The sequence below is a fragment of the Mixophyes fleayi genome, chromosome 9, assembly GCF_038048845.1.
Source record: "Mixophyes fleayi isolate aMixFle1 chromosome 9, aMixFle1.hap1, whole genome shotgun sequence".
Taxonomy (NCBI): Eukaryota; Metazoa; Chordata; class Amphibia; order Anura; family Limnodynastidae; genus Mixophyes; species Mixophyes fleayi.
In genome coordinates this window covers 18,073,320-18,096,486 of record NC_134410.1, presented here as the reverse complement: position 1 = coordinate 18,096,486, position 23,167 = coordinate 18,073,320, and the positions used below count along the sequence as shown (strand labels likewise).

General features: G+C 35.6%; 1 protein-coding gene across 1 annotated transcript; it reads right to left on the bottom strand.

The window, feature by feature from the left end:
- Positions 1 to 4,282: 4,282 nt before the first annotated feature.
- On the bottom strand, positions 4,283 to 22,194 carry KRTAP4-4 (keratin associated protein 4-4). The gene is made up of 14 exons (XM_075186732.1): positions 22,135 to 22,194; positions 20,837 to 20,896; positions 16,548 to 16,649; positions 15,684 to 15,767; positions 13,762 to 13,890; positions 13,378 to 13,506; positions 12,994 to 13,122; positions 11,728 to 11,856; positions 11,334 to 11,462; positions 10,953 to 11,081; positions 10,310 to 10,441; positions 7,361 to 7,441; positions 5,327 to 5,418; positions 4,283 to 4,712 (listed from the first exon to the last, which is right to left on the bottom strand). The coding sequence occupies exons 1-14, from the start codon at positions 22,148 to 22,150 to the stop codon at positions 4,575 to 4,577; spliced, it is 1,479 nt and encodes a 492-aa protein (XP_075042833.1). The 5' UTR covers positions 22,151 to 22,194; the 3' UTR covers positions 4,283 to 4,574.
- Positions 22,195 to 23,167: the final 973 nt, after the last annotated feature.

The following is a 23,167-nucleotide window of genomic DNA, read 5'->3' as shown; positions in this document are numbered from 1 at the left end:
TTCATTTAATACTGTGGCCTATTAAATTAATATGAAGTGAAGGGACCTTTAATTTAATGCTGGGATGGTTTTGGGCTATTCATTGACTATGGGGCTGAGTTTGGGGAGGAGAGCAATTTTTAAATGTGAATATTAACTGTTTAATGCTGTGATGTTTGTGGACAATGGTTATATTAAACGTAAATGCTATTAATTTATTGATGGGGCTGTTTGGAGGGAGGGATATAGGCCTAATTATTAAATGTGGGTGCTATTGATTAAATGCCAGGGATGGTTGGAGTTTTCTAAGTTTCATGAAACCATTTTTTTTCCCAAATAGGGCCTCCAACATTCCAGGATCCAGATAAGCAGCAACTGCTCCAGCAGCCACAGGTGGTAAAAGTGAAAAGAACAGGTAGGAGAGAGCAGGAGAGTCTGCCAACTGTCCTGAATCTGGTTGGGCAGTCCAGAATTTCGGTGACTGTCTTGCTTAGGATTTGGTACGACTGAAAGGACAGTTGGGAGGTATGTCCCACTTCACACTGTACTACCAGAACAGTAGTGCACACAGTTTTGCCTGTTTATTTGTCATATATGATAACCCTCTTGTCTTAAGTGCCCCTGTGCCCCCACTAGAGCCTTATTCCAGCTCTACCGATAATTTAGTGGTTCTCGCCTTGATTCCAATACCTGCCCTCTACCTTGCATTGGTCCCATTCTCAAATCACTTTGTTGAACATGTGGCCAGCCCCCATTGCACTGACAATATAGTAATCCTGCCTCCTTTGCACTTACTATATCACCAGCAAACCCTTGGAATAGCTCTCCCCTTCACTTATGCCATTGTCTGCCAACCCTCCCTGCACTGTTATTAAATCAAACCACCACCAATCACTGGGCACATTTAGAGCTCATACACAATTGTTATAAAATAAGTGTTTTCTTGCTGATGCTTGAAGCATTTTACCTTTCTGGTGATCGCACTGGATAGCCATTTATTATAAGGATTATTTTTAATGCATTTTTTGAAACAAACAGTACACATTTTTATATATCAAATAGAGAGATTTGACTGGTAGTTCACAGCTCATGATGTCAGGGAAAGATGCAACAGTGCAGTGAGGTGCTCATATGCTGCTCTGGCAGACTGATCAAATAGGATTCTGTCAACATGTTTTGCAATAGTTAAACTTATTAAACAAAGTGAGATATGTTTCTATGAAGGGAATTTTGGAAGGATGTGTTAGTAGGCAACTAAAGAAGTTTGAGCACAGAGACATAAACCAGTCGCAGATAATGTAAAATAATTTGTGTATTTTTATAGCACAGGACTGGTAGCTTTTTCCCTGCTTTGCTTTAGAAATGACCCACTGTGTCTTAAGTCATCACATATAGGTATTCCTAAATGTTACTACAACCGAATTCCAGTAGTTCTAAATCCCACCTACCTTTGTGTTGGCCCCATCTACAGTTGATTTGGACCCGTCCACATGAGGCCACTTCAAGAATTTTTTCCATGGCCACTTTAAGTTCCCAATCCACCCTTGATCAGATCCCATGTGACCCAGTAGTAATATTGCTAAGCAAACCAGATTTATCAGGCATATGTATAATAACGTAAAATACAGATTGGAGAAACAATTCCCCCAAGTAGGAATGCACTAATTAATCATATCTGGTATGTTTGATCCATGTAATATATCTCTGGTCTGGAAAACACCATTATCTAGAGTTTTCGCAAGACTTGGAATACCTGGTTTCAAACCAACAAATATCCCATGACATGTTCCAAATTCCCAAATACATTTACAAGCTTTACCCTGTCGTTTACTACCTTTCCCATGCCTTCTTGTTCCCTTCCCTTCCCATCACCTATCATCCGCTCTCTTTATACTATTTAAAAACATAACTGTACTGGAGATTTTGTAATTTAATGCACAACTTTATTAAAATGAAACATGTTTACAGTGTTATCCAGTAAAATTGACTTATATTGTTATCTATTTATTTATACATTTATTGGTTACATATGTGTCTATGTTAAACACTCACCTCTTATATTGAACGCCCATAAAGTGATTTTGCTTATCCTAAACTTTCAACAACAGTTAGAGCTTGTTAACAATATGTATATTCATACGTGGTAGTTGAGTGTTGGAAATCATTAAGGTCTTTGTCACATCATATTGAAAAATACTGGGAAACTGAACAGATTTGCTGTAGGAAAACTTCAAATTTTTCAGAGAGCAAGGGATGAGTTGAATTAAATTAATTTCAGTAGGGGGAACTTACAGTTTGTGTTCCAAGGTTCTGTATATCACTACAATTTTTGGGTCAAAAACTACACTGGGTGGTATGTGAAAGAATAACCATGAAGCTCTAGGTGTCAAAGATCGTTGCTCAGTACAGTTGTTATAAAAATATATATTCACCAGTGACTTAGCATGTATCTGCCGAATCTGAGTGTATTGTCCACAAAATCACTCTGCGCCGGCCCAGAACAGGAAGATACGGGCGTGAATGCAGCTCTGTCCTCTGCGTCTTTGTATGCAAAGGGCACTTACTGTAGACTACGAGTTTGGAGAGTGAACTGGGTGGAGAAGGACATTTTGCAGTAGTGAATTTTTAGGGGCAAGCCAGACTCAAGTGTACGCAGTCGCAATCGAAACCAGCTCTGAGCTTCTCAACGTTACTTGTTTTTCTGCTATATCTCTTGCTCCAGCTAATGGGCTAGTCCAGTGTTTCGCAAACCCAATCCTCAAGTACCCCTAACAGTGCAGGTTTTCCAAATCTCGTTTCTGGAGTGCAGGTGTAATCATTACTGACTGACACTTTGAAACAGATTTACAGGTGGTATAATTATTTCCTTTTTCACCTGGAAAACCTGCACTGTTACGATACTTGAGAACTGTGTTTGGGAAACACAGGGCTAGTCTAAGTCCTGATCGGTAGTGCTGATATTCTCGCATGTATGTTTGCAATCACGAGCAACTGTAAAAATGTATTTTATGTTTAGTAGATATTGAAAACATTCCAATAAATATATTTCATGGGGAAAAAAGATTAGAAAAAACAACTTTTTTTTTAAACTGTCGTAAATGTTATATGATGATTTTTTTATTTTCCTGTGCGTTTTTGTCTGCAAATTCATAATACACATAGGCACAGCAGACCTGTCCCCCGATTTCAACAGCCCACGTATTTTGAGATCCGGCCTTGATGAATTCGGGAGTGCGCAAAGCCTAAATACGTGAAATTGATGAAACCTGAATAAGATTAGATGTGAATAGAAGAATTTGGAATTGGGTCGTCAGAGCAGACTTTTACAATTGGAGACCAGATGGACGCACATAGTGCATATGTTAACATCTCAAGGGTTAAATGAAAATAAGGGATATAATATAGATTATAGCTAATATTAATAGCTTTTGCAGATATTTAGATATTTAGGATATTGGACACTCTCTCTTTCTTTCTCTCTCTCTCTCTCTCTCTCTCTCTCTCTCTCTCTCTCTCTCTCTCTCTCTATATATATATATATATATATATATATATATATATATATATACACACAGAAAATCTGTCAGGTACTGACTGCTAAGTTTCCTTTGTTATTATAAATATTTCTTTGTACTATGAATCTAATGTCATTCATTTTATTCACTCTGTTCATTATTTCATTAAATTGAACTTTGAGCTTTTTTGTTCCCGTAGAACACATTTCTAAGCCATTTTTCAGCATTCAAATGTAACAGACGTTTCATTTTTAGAAACCAAATACCTTCATTGGGCAGAAGGTGATTACTCTTCAATGTCCTACGGTCTGATTCATTAAGGATCTTAAATGAAGAGGTATCTTATTTCAGTCTCCTGGACAAAACCATGTTACAATGCAAGGGGTGCAAACTAGATTTCATTTAAGATCCTAATGAATCAGGCCCCTACTTACTAAATACCACAGCAACCCTTCAAGTCTGAAAACCATTAGAAAAAAAATTAGTCTGTAGCAGGTACCTTGACATAAGGTAACAAATGGAATTTAAAAGGATTAATTGGCCAATATGTGGATTTTTTCCGGCTTATTGTGTAAGAAAATTAAAAATAGCACAAAATAGGAAAAAGGAATCAGTAAACTGTTAAAAGTTATATTTCATTTGCCTGGCTAATATCATAACAGCTGTTGAAAACAGACATAACACAAACCCATCATTTATCAATATTTTTAACTTTATTTCAAACACATTGTATTTTAGCAAAAACTATAAATAAAAAATAAGCAATAAAATAAGTAATATTGTGTCAAAAGTGTGCCTAATAAAAATAAAGGTCTTTACATTTATAGATATTCTATTCAATGCTAAACTGAATAAATTACTCTTCTTATAAATGTTTCGAAATGCAACACAAACCAGACCAACGTTTTTGTGACATCTTGGTATAAAAGTTTGATGTTATTTTTTTCTATTTGTATATCTGCAGTGTTTTTCAAGGTCTATTTTTACTTGTTATTGTAACATTTTAATTAGCTAAGAGCTAATGTTAGCAGATTCAGATTATTTATACACCTAGATCCCAATGTGGTCAGACAGACTAGACTACGAAACCTCTGAGGCTGCTGCTTCTTCTACTGTTGTTTCCACTACTGTTGCTTGTCCTGTTGTTCTCTTCGATCGGTACGGGTTACTTGCTTTCCCCAGTGTGAAGGAGTCATGATTTTTGAAGCACTTGATTATCTGTGGATGGGATGAGGACTGTCATACCTCCAAGCATTTTAAGTAACCAAAGAGGACACTTCAAGGCTAATTTCAACATTTTTTTTACAATGTTTTTAAAAGGTGACCCTTGTCTCTCTAGTCGTGGATATCCCTCCTTTCACACTTTTCCTGTGCAATTAGGGTTCCTGATGAAATTGATTTTCAAAGTCCTGGACTCTGGACATTGAAACTAATTGCATCAGGTCCCTGAAGGGTTTCAATAACATGGCAGGATGTGGGTGGACAAATCACTACATTGCATCCTCCTTTAAAATTATTCCTTCTTTTTTTTAGGACTGATTTCATAAAGAACCCCTACAGTGCACAAAAAAGGGATCTCCACAATTCAGGTAAGGTGGTGATTGTAGATGAGGGTTGCATTTGAAGAATGTTTAAATGGTGGTATTAATCCTTAAGAGTTGCTTTAGAAAGAAACAATCATTTGTGTTATCATAGGCATAACTTCTACATAAATTTGTACATTTTGCAGTCGGACAATTATGAGACTGAACGGAGAAATGTCTACACATCTGCATCAAAAGAGTGGCAGAATATATCATTGTAGAGTAAGTGGAAATTGGTGAGTAACTTACCTGGAATATTCCAGGCAGGAGAATGAGTAGAAAGATAACAATGGACACTCCAATAATAATAATTATGTCCGATGGGAGATCTGATGTAGGAGCTGTGTAGAGCAGACATAGATTAGCAGAAGAACACTTGACCCAGGACTTATCCTGCTAAAAATTGCAGTATTTTGATCATTTTTTTTTTGTTAACTTACCACCTTCAACCTCCATCTACAGCCTACTTTAAAATCTCATGTAAAGTCTAATATTATCTATGAGGGGGAACCTTTAATTACTAAATAACTACTGCATGGTTTATAATCGTGACAATTGAAACTGTGGACTTTTAAAGTATATAGAATTAGACATCTTTTTGCTTGCCTCAAGTTAAAATGATTTATTGGAAAGGACAGTTTTTGGGGATAGGATTTATTTCTTTGTGTTTCATAAGTAGTAGTGTTAATTATATTTAATACTTTTGTCATGTTTTATTCACATTTCAAATTGAAAAATCTATCTTAGTTGAGGTTTGCAAACTATGTGTCTCACATCTTCTGGGAATCTTCTATGGTATCTTTTGAATCAAGCTGTGTTTTTTTATTCTTAAATTGAACTTTTGTATTAGACGGAAAGTATGTATTTATTTTGTAAATTGAATCTTTCTACTCAGTACATACTAAGTGATTTTACTATGAGTAAAACAATAGGCCTTTGCAATATCATTAACAAATGACCTGTGTTAAATATCGTGTACTGCACAGAATATCTTCAGGTACAACTTAACTACAGTGCTTTATTGAGTTATATTAATGATTAAGGCCAGTTGTGAAAACATGGTGCTAAATTTATAAAAATAAACAAAATTAATTAACTAATTAATGATTATTATTATTATTTTTGAAGAACATTCCTGGTGTCACACAAAAATATTCTAAAATCATAGAAAGGGATTGTGTGATTTACCAGCATTTAAATTGGTTACCTCTACATGAAATTAGTACTGACTGTGATTAGCTCTGTGAAATTGTCCAGATATAGTTGTATTCCAAGTTAATATTTAAGATGATTTACTGCTGTCCCTTTTTTGGTAACTGTAATATTATTATCATCACATTCATATTAGACTGACATAACAAGATTCCAATATAAACCTTATTGTACTCTTTATAATCTCATGTCAAAAGAAGTTCTTTAAGCCCCATGGAGTAAATTAACATTTTTTTTAACACTTCTTTGAGACTTATACAAACTCTAAGTCCACCTGACATAATTTAAAATGGATTTTCCAAATCAAATCAATATAACTTCTCAGCAAGAACAAAAACATTACTTGAAGTCCACCAATTAGACATCTTTACTGCAATTAAAATTGTTTAACTTGTTGACACCACTGCTCCTTAAGCTAGGTACACACTACACGGTTTTAGTCCAATAATCGGCTCAATCAGCCGACATATGACTGCTCGTTCAAAAGTCGGGTCAGTGTGTGTAGTGACACGATGGTCGAAAGTCTGCCCAAATGGACGATTGTCGCCTCATTTGGTTGGTCGTACCGTTTAATATTTTCGTTCCAATCTTGTTTCCGTTGTGTAGTGTGTATAAACTTACGACCGATCCACAACAGTGAGTACGAAATTACAATCATTGCTCACGACAACATGGCTGTAAAAAGTCGCTAAAGGGACGTCCGCTCTTCCCTTTATCGTCCTAAACAAGGCTAGTGTGTATGCAGTCCATGGACCGAGCGATCAGACCATCGATCGCATGTAAAATCACTCGGCATAAAAAGTTGGTGGACATTTCTGCAGTGTGTACCTAGCTTTAGTCTGTAGTTTATCCTGGTCGACTTTGCAAATCAGATCATCTGTAAGTGTGATTTGACAAGTTCTAAAACTTGTTCTTGCTGACAGTAAAAATACCTATGTTCCTTTCCCTGTTATTATTTATATAGACATAAAGTTTTTCTTCTATTGCTATATAAGAGATACTATAGTAAACTAGGCACTTAATGGTGATACATTTCCATCCTAATATAACTGAAAGATGTATTGTACTCACAGGTTATTATTGTCCTCCCCAGGGTCATTGGCATTGTGATTGTGGAGGTCAAACTTGTGGAGGTTGCCGATTGCCCTGATTCTGGAAAATAAAAATATCAGGACAATCAGTAGTTTCCCCATGCTGCTTGCACTGACAAAATATGTTATTACCACGCAGTGTCAGTTCTTCAAGCAACAATGTAAAGAGAAGTACCATATGGTATCAATTGCTGTTTATGGATTCGAAAGCAAATCACTGGATACCAAAATATTCCTTATGATTACACTGATAGACTTATAGCTTCAATCTAACAATGTTGTATGAGGGGCAAATCTGATTAATATGTCAATGTTAATTCATGTCAATATGTCAATATTAATGCTTGCCAATAGGAAAACACCATTTTGACAGGCAGATTTTGATCTAGTAAAATCCGTGTCCAAATGTAATTGCTGTTTTACAGCCCTGGGGTCATGAGTTTGATCCTGACCTGGGCCCTATCTGTGTGGAGTATGTTCACCACGTAGGACATTGTTGACAAACATTAATAATTTTTATGACAGAAAAAACGTTAGTCATATTCTTGCCAGTCAGGAATTAAATAAAATTGATTGGTAAAATGCAAATGTCATTTCGACAAAAATAAATCATACATATTGATTATCACACCAACCATTTTACATCTGAAAAAGTTATGAACTCATTATTTTAAGTCAATTCAAATGCTACTATTTTTTCTTTTTCCTACTTTCTAGGATTACATAACTACTGTATTGTAAAAAATGTAACTAACCAGTAAATTTTCCCAAAATTGTCAATAAAAATACTTTATCATGAAGGCTTGGCAAACCTGCAAGGTATTCATTATTTCTGTTTGACACAGGAAGTTAAACTTGAAAGGGTTGCTTTGCAGCCAAAGGTGGCCATTTACAGTTGGACCCTATTCAATTTTTTTTGCGTGTAAAATTAGAAAAAAAATGCTTATGCAAATCTCCATATCATCATCATCGCCATTTATTTATATAGTGCCACTAATTCCGCAGCGCTGTACAGAGAACTCATTCACATCAGTCCCTGTCCCATTGAAGCTTACAGTCTAAATTCCCTAATATAGACAGAGAAAGAGAGAGAGACTAGGGTCAATTTTTGATAGCAGTCAATTAACCTACCAGTATGTTTTTGGAGTGTGGGAGGAAACCGGAGCACCCAGAGGAAACCCACACAAACATGGGAAGAACATACAAACTCCACACAGATAGGGCCATGGTCGGGAATTGAACTCATGAGGCAGAAGTGCTAAACACTAAGCCACCGTGCTGCCCACTTCAACAGTTTTGCGTGTCACTGACTTGTTTTTCTTAAAACTTGAAACAGGGGAGGGAAGAGACGTGCAAGCTTAGGCCGAATACAGTAAGGATTTGTTAACGTATTTGGAGATCAATTAGAGGTGGACGCATCCGCAGATAGCCTGTCAGGATGCCAAGCATCATCAGGAAGTTGTTGATGATGACTGGGGTCTCTAGTATGCGGCCACATCATGATACACCTGAAGCATATCTTCATGCTCTTTAAATGTATCTTTATGCGGAAGCATTCACCTAAGATATATGCAGCCCAAAATAACCATGTAAATGTTCCATTTGAGTGATATGCATTTTACGCATATGTTTTGGGCATAAATGCGTCCAATGCTAAATGACCCCCGAAGAGAGTAGTGACACTATTTTACAGATAAAGTGTTGTCAGTTATCGTATGATATACTGTAGCATAATCCTATATCCTGGGATCTGAACTTGCCGCATCCTTGTCTCAGTCCTTGTTTTCATTTGTGTCATGTATACCCTGTTTTCCCTCTACCATTGTTTAGCCTATGTCTGCCTTGTTCTGTTTTTGTCTATACATCCGCTTGTTCCTCAGTCCTAGTTCTGTTACCCCTCCCCCCCCCCTAGTTTATCTACTGTGGCTCTGATGATCCTCATGTTATTAAAAGTCATGGGGTCATTTGAGTGCCTGAGAACAGTCCTGAAGGGAAAGTGGCTGCTATACGCCACAGAGCACTTTGAGACTTGGAATTCGGCTTTCAGTAGTTGTTTGGTTACAGGATTTTCCCCATCCTTGTGCTATTTTGCCTTAGAATTGGCTGATATCCTTTACTGTGTTTGTGTTCTGCTTATGCTTTTATTAGACTCCTGGTATTGCCTCTGCTTAGCTAACTAATGCTTGACTGACTACCTGTTATGGTTTAGACTCTTTCTTGTATGACTGCCTACTCCAGATTCATAACCCTGTCTGTCTGACAATTCTCTTGTGGCTCTTTTTACCTTGTTTACTATGTATTTCTTGTTTTGTCCATAACTCAAAATCTCCCTCTTTACAATCTCTCAGTCCATCCATCCAAATAAATCAACACATTTCTCAAAAGTTAACAATTGGTTGGTTTGTGGGCAGCACAGTGGCTTAATGATTAGCACTTCTCCTCACAGCACTGGGATCATGAGTTTGAATCCCGACCATGACCTTATCCGTGTGGAGTTTGTATGTGTTTGCGTGGGTTTCTTCCGGGTGCTCCGGTTTCCTCCCACACTCCAAAAACACACTGGTAGGTTAATTGGCTGCTAATAAATTGCCCTTAGTATTTCTCTGTCTGTGCGTGTGTTTGTTAGGGGATTTACATTGTGAGCTCCAATGGGGCAGGGACTGATGTGAGTAATTTCTCTGTACAGCGCTGCGGAATTAGTGGCGCCATATAAATAAATAGATGATGATGAATTGGTTGCCATTTAATTTAATTTTAACTGCTACTGTTCTAACTTGGCCTAAAGGTTTCAAGCTCTTCCTGATTGCGTTTCTCTGAATATAATTCCACAGGAAAGGCTCATGATGGATTGAAAGAGTACAAACACTACCAAAAAAGTAAATTAAAGGGAAAAAAACTACCATAAAAGTAAACGAAAGGAAAGCCTTACCTAAACATGAAACACAGTAGACTGGCCTGATGCAGACTTTCAATAACTCTCCTTTACATGTACATGGACAGGAAACTGCGTTGGAGTCACCAGTAGACATGGTGGTGCTTACTTGTCCCTTAGTGGTGGTATCTGAAATAAAAACATTGATTACATTACTGTGTTGAAGATGCACAGACTTACAATAATTGCCAGAAATAGAAATTAATATATTAATTATTTTGGCTAGATCCCCTCTCATTTATGAAACATTATTTTAATAATAATGTTACATAATAATTTACTAAAAATAGACTTTTGGCACAAGCATACACGGGTATTATTTAAAAAGTATAAGCATATAAATTTTGAAAACACAAAGTGCTACATCTAAATTTGTAATTAGCTAATATTCTGGTATAAGATGAAAAATAAAATTACGTCATGGAGAATGCACACAGGGAAAGTGAACAAGTGGATTATTTGAATTAGGTCTGTACATAAATACATACATACCCACATTTTAAGAGTATACAATTAAAATTAATATCTTTTATATGGCACACACATTTCATAATCTGAATGTAAAATCATATACAGATATTTACCACCTTCAATAATAGTTACTATAAACATACTAAGATAAATATAATAAGCTTCTTACGTGAACATGGAGCACAGTAGGAAGGCCGGACACAAAAATTCAAAAAATGACCTCTGCAGGTACATAGGCATGGTATAGTGCCAGTGGGCGTTGTGGTTATGGATGTGGTCTCAGGAGTTGCATTCGTTGCTGAAATATGAAAATATGTTTTAGAGACAGTACACTTTGGGACCAGGTTAGAATAAATCAACCCCCCCCTTGCCCGACTTGTAGTAGTATTTCTGATCTCCATGTGTTGTAACTGTTGATGATGGCCATTATTTATAGTATTTTAAAAGGAATATTGTAGTAATTTACATTTTATAAGATCTTGTATGGAGTTTGTAAGAATTTATTAAGATAATAACCTGGGGTAGGGAATTAAACATATAAGTTTCTTACGTGGACATGAAGCACAGTAGGAAGGCCGGACACAATAATTCAAAAACTGACCACTGCAGGTACATAGGCATGGTATAGTGCTACTTGGCGTTGTGGTTATGGATGTGGTCTCAGGAGTTGTAGACGTTGCTGAAAATATGAAAATATGTTTTAGAGACAGTACACTTTGGGACCAGGTTAGAATAAATCCCCCCTCCCACCATTTCCAGCTTCCGGCTTATAGTGGTTTTTCTGAACTTCATATGTTGGAACTGTTGATGATGGCATCTCTTTACTTATAGTATTTTAAAAGGAGCATTTTAGTAATTTACATTTAATAAGATCTTGTAAGGATTTTTAAGAATGTATTACAATAATAACCTGGGGGAGGGAAATAGAAACATAAGTTTCTTACGTGAACATGGAGAACAGAAGGGTGGTCGGATACAGATATTCAAAAGATGACCACTGCAGGTACATGGACAAGGTGTAGTGCTGGTTAGTATTGCAGTTGTGGAGGTGGTTACAGGCCTTGAAGTTGTCGCTGAAAAAAATTAAATTCTATTTTAGAGACAGTGCACTTTGGAGCCAGGTGAGAATAATTTAAATCACCTTCACTGCCTGTTGTAGTCCTTCTCAACTCCATCTTATGGTTCTCTTGATGATGGTTTCCCTTATTTGTTGTATTTGAAATTAAACATTTTAGTCATTTTGTTATATTTTAAAAGACACATTTTAGTAATTAACATTTTAGCTCATGCATGACTTTTTTATTATGATAATAACCAAGGGTAGTAAAATAATTAAAAAAGTGGTTCTTATGTGAACATGGAGAACAGTAGGATGATCGGACACAATATTTGAAATGATGACCACTACAAGTACATGGACAAGGCGTAGTGCTGGTGGGCTTTGTGGTTATGGAGGTGGTCCATACGCTACCGTCTCATTGGCTGAGGCCTTAAAACTGAAAATCAGATTCTGGTACTCTACAGATATGTTTATTTAATTATAACCTTGGGATACATTTTTAACACTGAGTAGCCTGGGTGTAATTGTAGGGCTTATAACTATGTTTGAACATGTTCAGCACACTGGTATAATTTTCTCTCTTTTAATCCTTAGCTTTATTAATATATAACTTGTATTTTTATTTATTATTTGTTCTGATTTGTTGGTTAATTCCCTGGGAACAGTTTTTTCTACTAAAATTCATATAATATAAATCTAAGGATATATTCAGCATTTGGTGAAAGTAGAAAGTTTGTTATTCTTATTAAGATAGCAGCATGGACATTAACTAAAGCACCAGCAGGGACATCTGAGCTTCAGTGAGACCCTGGTGCTTAAATTCATATAAGCTTTGATTTTTGGATGTATTTGTAAATTTGGGTACTTCATTCTTCACTCTTTATAGATTAGGCCCTCAGTTTGTTCCTTTCTTCCTTTATGAATGTATTTTTTAATGATTTTGTGAAGCCAGCAGCTAATTAATTGATTATTATACATCTACTCTCTTCGACTGGTCAGAAGAGAGGACTTCAAATCCATCTATTAGTACTTTTTATGACAGTGCCACTTTAATTTAGCTATCTAAATTAAACATTTTAAACATTTAAGTTTTAGAACCTCTTAAGAAGTCATTATGAATTTACTAAGATAAAAATAATAAGCTTCTTACGTAGACATGGAGGACAGTAGGATGGCCGGACACAGTAATTCAAAAAATGACCTCTGCAGGTACATAGGCATGGTATAGTGCCAGTGGGTGTTGTGGTTATGGATGTGGTCTCAGGAGTTGTAGACGTTGCTGAAAATTTGAAAATATGTTTTAGAGACAGTGCACTTTGGGACCAGGTTAGAATAAATCAACCCCCCCGCTCCCTCTGACTTGTAGTAGTGTTTCTGATCTCCATGTGTTGTAACTGTTGATGATGGCCATTATTTATAATATTTTAAAAGGAATATTGTAGTAATTTACATTTTATAAGATCTTGTATGGAGTTTGTAAGAATATATTAAGATAATAACCTGGGCTAGGGAAATAAACATATAAGGTTCTTACGTGGACATGGAGAACAGTAGGATGGCCGGACACAGTAATTCAAAAAATGACCTCTGCAGGAACATAGGCATGGTATAGTGATACTGGGTGTTGTGGTTATGGATGTGGTCTCAGGAGTTGTAGACGTTGCTGAAAATATGAAAATATGTTTTAGAGACATTACACTTTGGGACCAGGTTAGAATAAATCAACCCCCCCGCTCCCTCTGACTTGTAGTAGTGTTTCTGATCTCCATGTGTTGTAACTGTTGATGATGGCCATTATTTATAGTATTTTAAAAGGAATATTTTAGTAATTTACATTTAATAAGATCTTGTATGGAGTTTGTAAGAATATATTAAGATAATAACCTGGGGTAGGGAAATAAACATATAAAGTTCTTACGTGAACATGGAGCACAGTAGGAAGGCCGGACACAGTAATTCAAAAAATGACCTCTGCAGGTACATAGGCATGGTATAGTGCCAGTGGGCGTTGTGGTTATGGATGTGGTCTCAGGAGTTGTAGACATTGCTGAAAATATGAAAATATGTTTTAGAGACAGTACACTTTGGTATCGGGTTAGAATAAATCAACCCCCTCTCCCGGCATGTCATAGTTTTTCTGAACTCCATGTGTTGGAACTGTTGGTGATGGCCTTTAATTATAGTATTATAAAAAGGAACATTTTAGTAATTTACATTTTATAAGCTCTTATAAGGATTTGTAAGAATTTGTTAAGATAATAACCTAGGGTAGTAAAATAAAAAGAGATATGACTTGTATATTAGCATGCTGAACTGTAGGGCCAAACAGAGTTTTTTAAATGATAACAGGTGCAGGTAGATTGATAAGATGCAGTGCTGGTGGGTTTTTGTAGTAATGGGGATGCACAAAGGCCACGCAGTTTTTGCAGACAAAATATAATTATATTTAAGAAATGGTAAATTATGAGGTTAGTTCAAGGCCCAGAGTGGAGCTTTGGGTCCTGCAAGAGGCAGGAAAACTAGGACATGTTATAGACAATCAAGAGGACTGTTCCAGGAGCAGGAAATACACCAGACAGAGGTTCAGAAAGGAGTATACAGTTCAGTGAGAAACTAAGGCTCAAGTCCTGAGAGAGAGGCCCGTGTGAAGACAGGAGGATGCCCTGTGCCTGAAGAGAGAGAGAAAGCAATTAAAGTGTCTACCTTTGAAAGGAAGGAAATCCTATAACCAATAAAAGGCACCAACCGTTCTCTACACCAGAGCAGTAAGTTAACAGGAAATCAAATATTTTAATAGATTAAACTCCCTCTTTGCCTGTAGTGGTTCTACTCAAATCTATCTGTTGGGACTCTGGATGGTAGTGTTTCTGTATTTGTCATATTTTAGATGAAACATTTTAATAATTTACATTTCAGAAGCTCCGATAAGGCGTTTTATGAATTGGTTAAGATAATAACCCGTTCTGGTAAAAAAAAAAGGACTTGTAGTTGTTGCTGAAAATAAGGAAATTATATTTTAGAGTTGTTATACCTTGAGATCAGGTTTGAATAAATTTACCCCCTCTCTGATGATAATGGTTCTTCTCAACTTCATCTATTGTTACTTGTGATGAGCTTGTTACATGAAACATTTTAGCAACTGACATTTTCCACATTTTTGTAAAGATTTTATATGAATTTGTTAAGATATATATCTGGATGTAGTTAAATAAAGAGATATGTTTTTTATGCGAACATGGAGAACAGTAGGATGCCTGGACACATAAAGTTAAGTAAAGTTGACAGCTGTAAGTACATAATCAAGATGTAGTGCTGTGGATATGAACGTGGTCACGGGACTTGCAGTTGTTGCTGAAAAAAATTTAATTCTAATTTATAGATTGTGTACTTTGGGTTCATATTAAAAGAATTACGCCCCCCTGCTTTCAATTCATCTCTTCATAACAGCATCTCTATATTTGTAGTTACATTTTTTAACAGTCATTTACATTTTTGAAGCTCTTATAAGGAATTTGCATGAATTGTTAAGATAATAATACAATAATGTGCAAGGTACTGTGGTAGTGGGCTTTGTGGTTATGGAGGTGGTCATAGTCTTTCAATTGGGGCTTAAAAACAAGTTATAGTTTAGTCATGGTGCATTTTAGTGCGTGGTTAGTATATATTAACCCTCTACTCAATCCGTCTGCTTGTACTCTTGATGATGGCATCCCTTTATTTGCAGTATTTAAAATTATACATTTTAGCAATTTACATTTTAGAAGCTCTTGTAATTATTTTTCATTAATTTATTAAGATACTAATTCGGCAGAGTAAAATAAAGATCAATATGGTTCTTACGTAGACATGGAGAACAGTAGGTTGGCCGGACACAGTAATTCAAAAGGTGACCGCTGCAGGTACATGGACAAGGTTTATTTATTGCTGAAATAAATTAAATTATATATAAGAAATGGTGCACTTTGAGGAAAGGTTAAAAAAATGCCCACTCCTCCTCCCTCCTTGTTTGTATTCCTGATGATGACATCCCGATTATTTGTAGTATTTTAAATGAAGATTTAAAAAATGTACATTCTTGAATCTCTTTTAAGGACTTTTTCTCTGAATTTGTTAAGATAATAACTTGGGGTAGTCAAATAAAAAGTACCAATGTTCTTATATGAACATGGAGCACAGTAGGATGGCCAGACAGTGAAATTCAAATAATGACCTCTGCAGGTACATGGTCAAGGTGCACAAGCTTCACAATAACGGATGTCAGTAAAATGTTATTATAACACAGAATTACTTTATTTATGTGCCTAGCAGACTAACTAGTGGTCCTGAGCAATCTTTTATTTCAAGTCAATAATTGTCTATCAATTGTAGAGTGAGATGTGTCTATTGTGTTTTCACAAACTCCTTGCACAACAATCAGTCGTGCATGAAGATACGTCTCCTGCTCTATTCAGCAGCAATAATTTTACTGCAAACTCTCACAACAACACTGTCAGCATAATAGTGAGAAGTAAAGAATTAGACAGAGAGAGACAAACATTTCTCACAAAATTATATCAACCATAATATCCCCTCCTTATTGCTATGTTTAATTATAAATATAACACATTTTAAGAATATGAACTGTCTGAAGCTGCTGCAAGACATTCTCCTGAATATGGAGGACCCTAAACTTACAAATTATTTAGGAAGAGATGAGATTCTTACGTGGACATGGAGCACAGTAGGAAGGCCGTTCACAGTAATTAAAATAACCAAAAGTGCAGGTACATGAACAAGGATTGACTTCATGAGGCTCTGTAGTAGTGACTGTAAATAATATAAAAAATACATTTTAAATAAGTAACTGTCAGCTTCTAAGAATACGTTCAAAGTCAATAACAGGACGGCCCAATGTGATTGTTATTCATGAGATCAGCAAATAAACTGACAGTGACGACTCTCCATCAATTTTAAGATTCTATCAACACAATATAATTTCAGTATTGTTACACTATATATATATATATATATATATATATATATATATACACATTGTATTTTCAGTCAGTTTATTAACAGTATACAAACTTTAGAAGTTCTGTCTACTCTAAGCTATTTTACTAATCATGTATATTATGTATGTGAATTCCATAATTTACACTATTTAGGGGGCTCACGTAGAGTTACACGTAAATTTGTTTTATGTGACAATATATGTATTTCCGTACTGTGCATGCACACTAACAAAAATATGCATGCATCCTTGTCCAGACTTTTGCACACCTTTCACCATCAGAGAGGCAAAATGGTAGAGGGAAGGGAGGTCAAACATAGGCCAAATACAGTAAGGGCATGATCGTTTAATTGCAACTCAAGTTGATGTGGATGCAGATGTGCCTGTGTGTCTCTTGTGGGTTCTAGAGGCTTGTTACAATAATATGTAATGATGATGATCATTATTATGTTATATGAAATCATGGATGTATAATCACATTGCATTTGTTGTATATTGTCTACAAATAGGTTAATGCGACTTTAGCGTTTACTACTAACATTGTCAACCACAGATCTGCGCTAGCTTTACGCTATCATAGGGCATAATTACACACACTTGTGTGCCTTGCACACTTTGCTACTATTTCACAGCTGTAGGCAGCTTGCCATGTGTCCAACTGAACATATGCATGTAATGAGCTTATGTTACATGATCTTTTTCGGTGTCTGTTCATGAGGCCCTTAGTTATTAAGCAGTGAATACAATTTTAAATTAACATTTGTTAACTTTAGCTTTTGAAAGAGCCTTAGAAAATAATGCTAGTGAAACTATATTCACCAAAATAGAATCATGCCATTTTTGACTTTCAGCTATTTATTAAGAACATTGTATACAGTGTATCAGTGTACTTTCACAATATGTATAATTGCTATCCACTGTGAACATTGATTTAGGGAAAAACTGAATGTAACATCCCCTGTACTGTACATAAGGGAGACTCTGATCCTCGCCAGTGATGTGATAATAGCGGAGGGTGGAGCTTGAGCCATACATAATGGCCACTACCATTCCACTGCGGCCTGCACGCACTGGACGCATGCGCAGATTAAGTTATGAAACGAATAGCATGTGATTTGGCAGGAAGACAGTTCAAACAAAGAAACTGCTTATAACATGTGCTTGACAGGAAGTACACCTCAGCACAGAGCAGTGACTCATCGTTCCAAGCAGTGTGCAGTTGTGGGGGTGTGGTGAAGGTCACCGCCCCCCACCTGGACTGGTGCATGCTGGATCAAGGATTATATAAATACCTGACCCAGGGTAAACTGCCCATCTGTTCATTGCAATTCAACCCACTGGACACACACTGCAACATTCCACTATAATGAATCTTTGTCCTGCACTAATTTCTCTATATTACCTATAAAATTCATGCAATTTCTTCCTATACATATATATATATATATATATATATATATATATATATATATATATATATATATATTGTTTTAAGTGCACTGTAATATAATAATATAATATACTCTGCTGGCATTTATATGTATTGCTCATGCAATAAACCTGTCTTCTATTCACTTTTTTAACCCTATCATCCCTTTACCTTCTTAATTGACTCTATTATGTGTATATATATATATATATATATATATATATATATATATATATATATATATTATTTTGCCTGCGTTATACTCTGATGTATTATTTCTGCAATAATCCTGCCATCTATTAAATGTTTCTTAACTTATCATCTATTTGCCTTCTTAAGTAACTATATTTATACTACAATTGACTCTGGCTCCCTTCCACACCTTCTTAATACTATCTCACTCAGGCTTGAACACATGCTTCCTATTTACTTACTCACACATGCTCACTTGACTCACACATGCACACATGTACTCAGACATGCACACATGCTTCCTATTACACACACACATGCACACATTTTTCTTCTTAATTACTCTTTCATGCCTGTCTCTGTCTCTGTCTCTCTCTCTCTCTCTGTCTCTCTCATCATAAACACGCATACAAAAATAGCAGGCATTAATAGTACACTCATATAAACTGTTTCTATCTTTTGGCATACACACACTCGTACATACGCACACACACATATACACGCACACAAAGGAATCCCAAAATCTAAATACAAAAAAAAATGATTACTGAAATACAAAGTTAACATAGTAACAGAATAGGGTAGCAAATAAGATTTGATTTGGAAACTCACTTCTGAAATTGTTTATTAATATATATATATACATATATATATATATATATATATATATATATATATATAATGTCATGAAACTGCAATGTATTATCTGTATTGTATGTAAGCATTCTATTTACTGTATACATGATCTCAAAGTTATCTTTGTAAAGTAAAAGATTTTGTACCTCACATATGTTTGCATGTTTGGATAACTGAGAGAAAGGATTAATGAATGGTTTGTTTATATTATTAATGCAGTATAGTAAAGTGAATGATAGATTGGTATTTATTTAGCAATTAACACCTAATGATGGGCTATCTAGCGTGGAGGTCAATAGATGTGTAATATTTGGGTGGTATAGAACCCAGTCAAACAAAGGCATTGCATATGTCGCTCTTATGGATTTCTAGTTGGGATGAGTAAGTTTTACATCTGTTATTCCTTGTTTACGGTTGGTGTGGTACAAGGCGAATATAAAAATGGTTGTGTAAAGCAATGCCTCTTAAGTACATCTGAAATGACACAGGTGCATGTTATTCAATTTATTTTGACTGCCCCTGTAATGGAATGTGGAGTAATATATTATATTCTTATAAATTTGAGTCTATCTTAGAAGTAATTTTCACATGGTCATATATTCTGTGAAAACTAGCACAATCAAGTGACAATTTGTGCATGATGTCACATAATGTCACAAAATGGCATTTGGTCTCTGGAGCATGATTTTCACAGATTTATAAATGACCAATCAAACCCATTAGTCAAATAATCTATATAAAAATATTGGTGGTTTGAAGGTGAAAAAAGCTCTTATGAATGCAGTCGGTCCTGAAACAGGTAATTATTGCAATGTAATTATTGTATGATGACATGAGGTTCTCACATGAACAGAGCAGGATGGTTAGAAAAAAATAATCAAAAAATGTAGCAACCTTCACCTTCATAACATATGTTATGTCTATGTGCATCTTTGTATGGTGGCATATAACAGATCTGCTACAATACTCCGCAAGTGTACCATATAATCTCAAAGACTGTATATGGGTCACTACTTTTAATTATTTTCAACCTAGACTTGTGTCAGACAACAAATGCTCAACACCCAGCACTCGATCACTATATTAAACCGGTGCTATCCATGAACAGAGCTCTTCTCCAAAGCCTGAAATACAGAATAGGCACACTGTGGAGCACTGCAGAAACAATATTTAATTTTGCAGAAGGGGATTATTTTTCTGGGTTAAAGGGGTGGATAGGGCACATCTTAAAATTGTTGTTGCTTGGGCTGTAGTATTTTTACTGTAGGGGACATAATATTTCATATAAAACACCCAGTGGAAACACATGTCAAGCAGTGGTGTTCAGATGACTTGGGGCAAAGGTTGTTGAGAAACATACAGCTACCCAGTAATACTGGCTGGTAGTGGTAAGAGGACTCTTACCCTTTCATTAGCTAGTCCTAGATGCCTCTGCGCATGTGTGACACTTCTTTGCTGGTTCACAGATGTGCAGTGGAACTATAAGCCTGGACTTGGATATTCAGTTCAACTTTGATCAAAATTAAATAAATTTAAAAATAGTGAAATATTATATAAATAAAAGATAATAATCCTGTAATTAGAGTGACTGCACATTTTTCTGGATTTGTCATTATTGGATCACATATGAATGTTAATATGAAAGTGTACACTCAATACTTAAAGGATTCATATTGATTTCATAGTATTTGTATGATATATTTCTTTCAACAATCTTACTCAAATATCTCTTTTGGAACTTACCTGTGCTGGGAGGAGAAGTTGTTTTTGAAGAAGTGGTTGTTTTAAGGGATCTAGTGGTATCTAATACAAAAGCAATATAAAATATTAACGACAGAAAGTGGTAAGGACTTGGACAAGTTGTACATACGAAAGAAATATCATGACATTGTCCACATATATATCTTTGATGTCTGCTATATTTACCATGATCCTATATCTCAGGGCTATCTCACTCAAGGTAATTATGTATTAACTGATTTTGCCATTGCTCCTCTTTCTTCCCTTTGGTTTGGGGATTCTTTTTCACCATCATTATTTAAGGAAAAGGTGCTCTGTAGAATATATTAGGGGCTTCCACGTCCATTTCTAAGTAACGATGCTCCAAAATATCTTTAATTTAAGGTTAATGGAGTAAAAACTTCTTACCAGGAACTGTGTATTAATTTGCAGCACAATAGCACATTTTGATGATAGACTGAACATGGCATTTATCTGCTGCTGGATAGGTGCAAGATCTGCAAAACAAGATTTTGTTTTGCAGGATGAGATCATGAGGGTGGGTACTGATTGCACATATATGAAGTCCTAATTCTGAGGGTCACTGTGGTAATATTAGCTGAACTACACTGAAAATGAACTAAAACCTTCTCAAAGCAGAAGTCATCAAAATTTGTATTACTCCAGAAATTTTAGGGTGTTTAAAACAGGCACAAGTATATTGCAAGTAACACTTAAAATATCCAAATATACAAAAATAGCTCAATGTATTTAACAAAAAAAATATTGGTCACTTGAGATAAAGATGCAATGTCCCTTATATTAAGGAAATATAGATGACTGGAAAGCAACAAAGATGATCTGCGTTAAAAATGTTTATTGCAGGAAACAACTGAAGTCTTTCCATTATGTATTAGAAATAGATTTGTTGTAGCTATTATAAGGAGTACACTTGGGGGGAGGGACAGATATCAGTCATCAAAGCTCAAATGTCAAAAAAGCTCATCATATTGTAGCTCTATAATGTTAAATCCCTTATCCTGACACTGTTAATTTGTCCATGAGAATTAAAATGTGAAAGCAACATTTTAATTGTTCGGATTGGTCAGCAGTACTGGGGTAAAGTAGGAGAAGGAGGGTGACCCTGAATTGGATAATACAATCAACCGACAAGTTAACATCGTCACCTTGGGACTATCACTATGGAGATAAAGACTTCCTTCTTTTAGGGGTCCTTGGTACTGTAGGGCAATTACATTTTTAAAGTTTAATGATGCATTTCTTAAACCACTGTCACTCAAACACATCTTATGGGCACTTACTTGTAACTGGGGACATAATAGTTTGTAGAGAAGTGGTTGCTATTGCAGTCTGCAGTGTACTGGTAGCTAAAAAAAAGTAATATAAACATTCAACAAGAGAACAGTGTAAAGTTAAAGATCAGGTATTACAAACAAAAGAAAATATGATGTTATTATATTATATGTTATTCATTTCAGCTATTAAAATCCTTTGCAAGGAGTCCAGTAAAGCAATGGAAGCCACTAAAACCAAGTCTTCTGCATTCCAGGGTCTGAAAATCTGGACAAGTTGGACCTATACCACACACATCCAAACCATGATCATAGTAATTATGTCACTCCCCAAGAAGATTAGATCCTGCTCCTTTCACACCCTGAAAATCTAGATTGTCTAAACAGTCCTTGGAACTGTATGTCAACTACATTTTTGATGTGTTATGATAGATTTCTTAAACTGTTGTCACTCAAACACATCTTATGGGCACTTACTTGTAACTGGAGACAATGTGGTTTGTATAGATGTGGTAGCTGTTGCGGTCTGCAGAGTACTGGTAGCTAAAAAAAAAGGATATAAACATTCAACAAGAGAACATTGGAACTTTACAGATCAGGTTGCACAAACCAAAGAAAATATGATGAATTGGATCATACATATCCCCGATGTCAACTAAGTGGTCATACATGTTGAATGATTGCTCAACATTTACGAAAGATATGAGGTTTTTTAATTTTCTAATCCTTCTTTAAAGAATTTATGAGGCAAATTTGCCATTACGCATTAGTTGAGAGATAATTTTTCATTAAATATCTTGAGGAATCCACAGCTAAATAATCAGAAATCTGTCATAAGTTACCACTGGTTATCTCGGCAGGATTGCATCTCATATTGCACAGTCATGTATAAATATAACATTTTATTTATATTAATGTCATTTAAATAAGAATCCTGGATGGATGGCGATTACATTTTTAAGGGACACTCTCAGCTTAGAGGGTGGGTGCAGAGCCTTGTTCCACCTTGAACAACTGTCTACTTTTTAATGTCCTTGCTCCA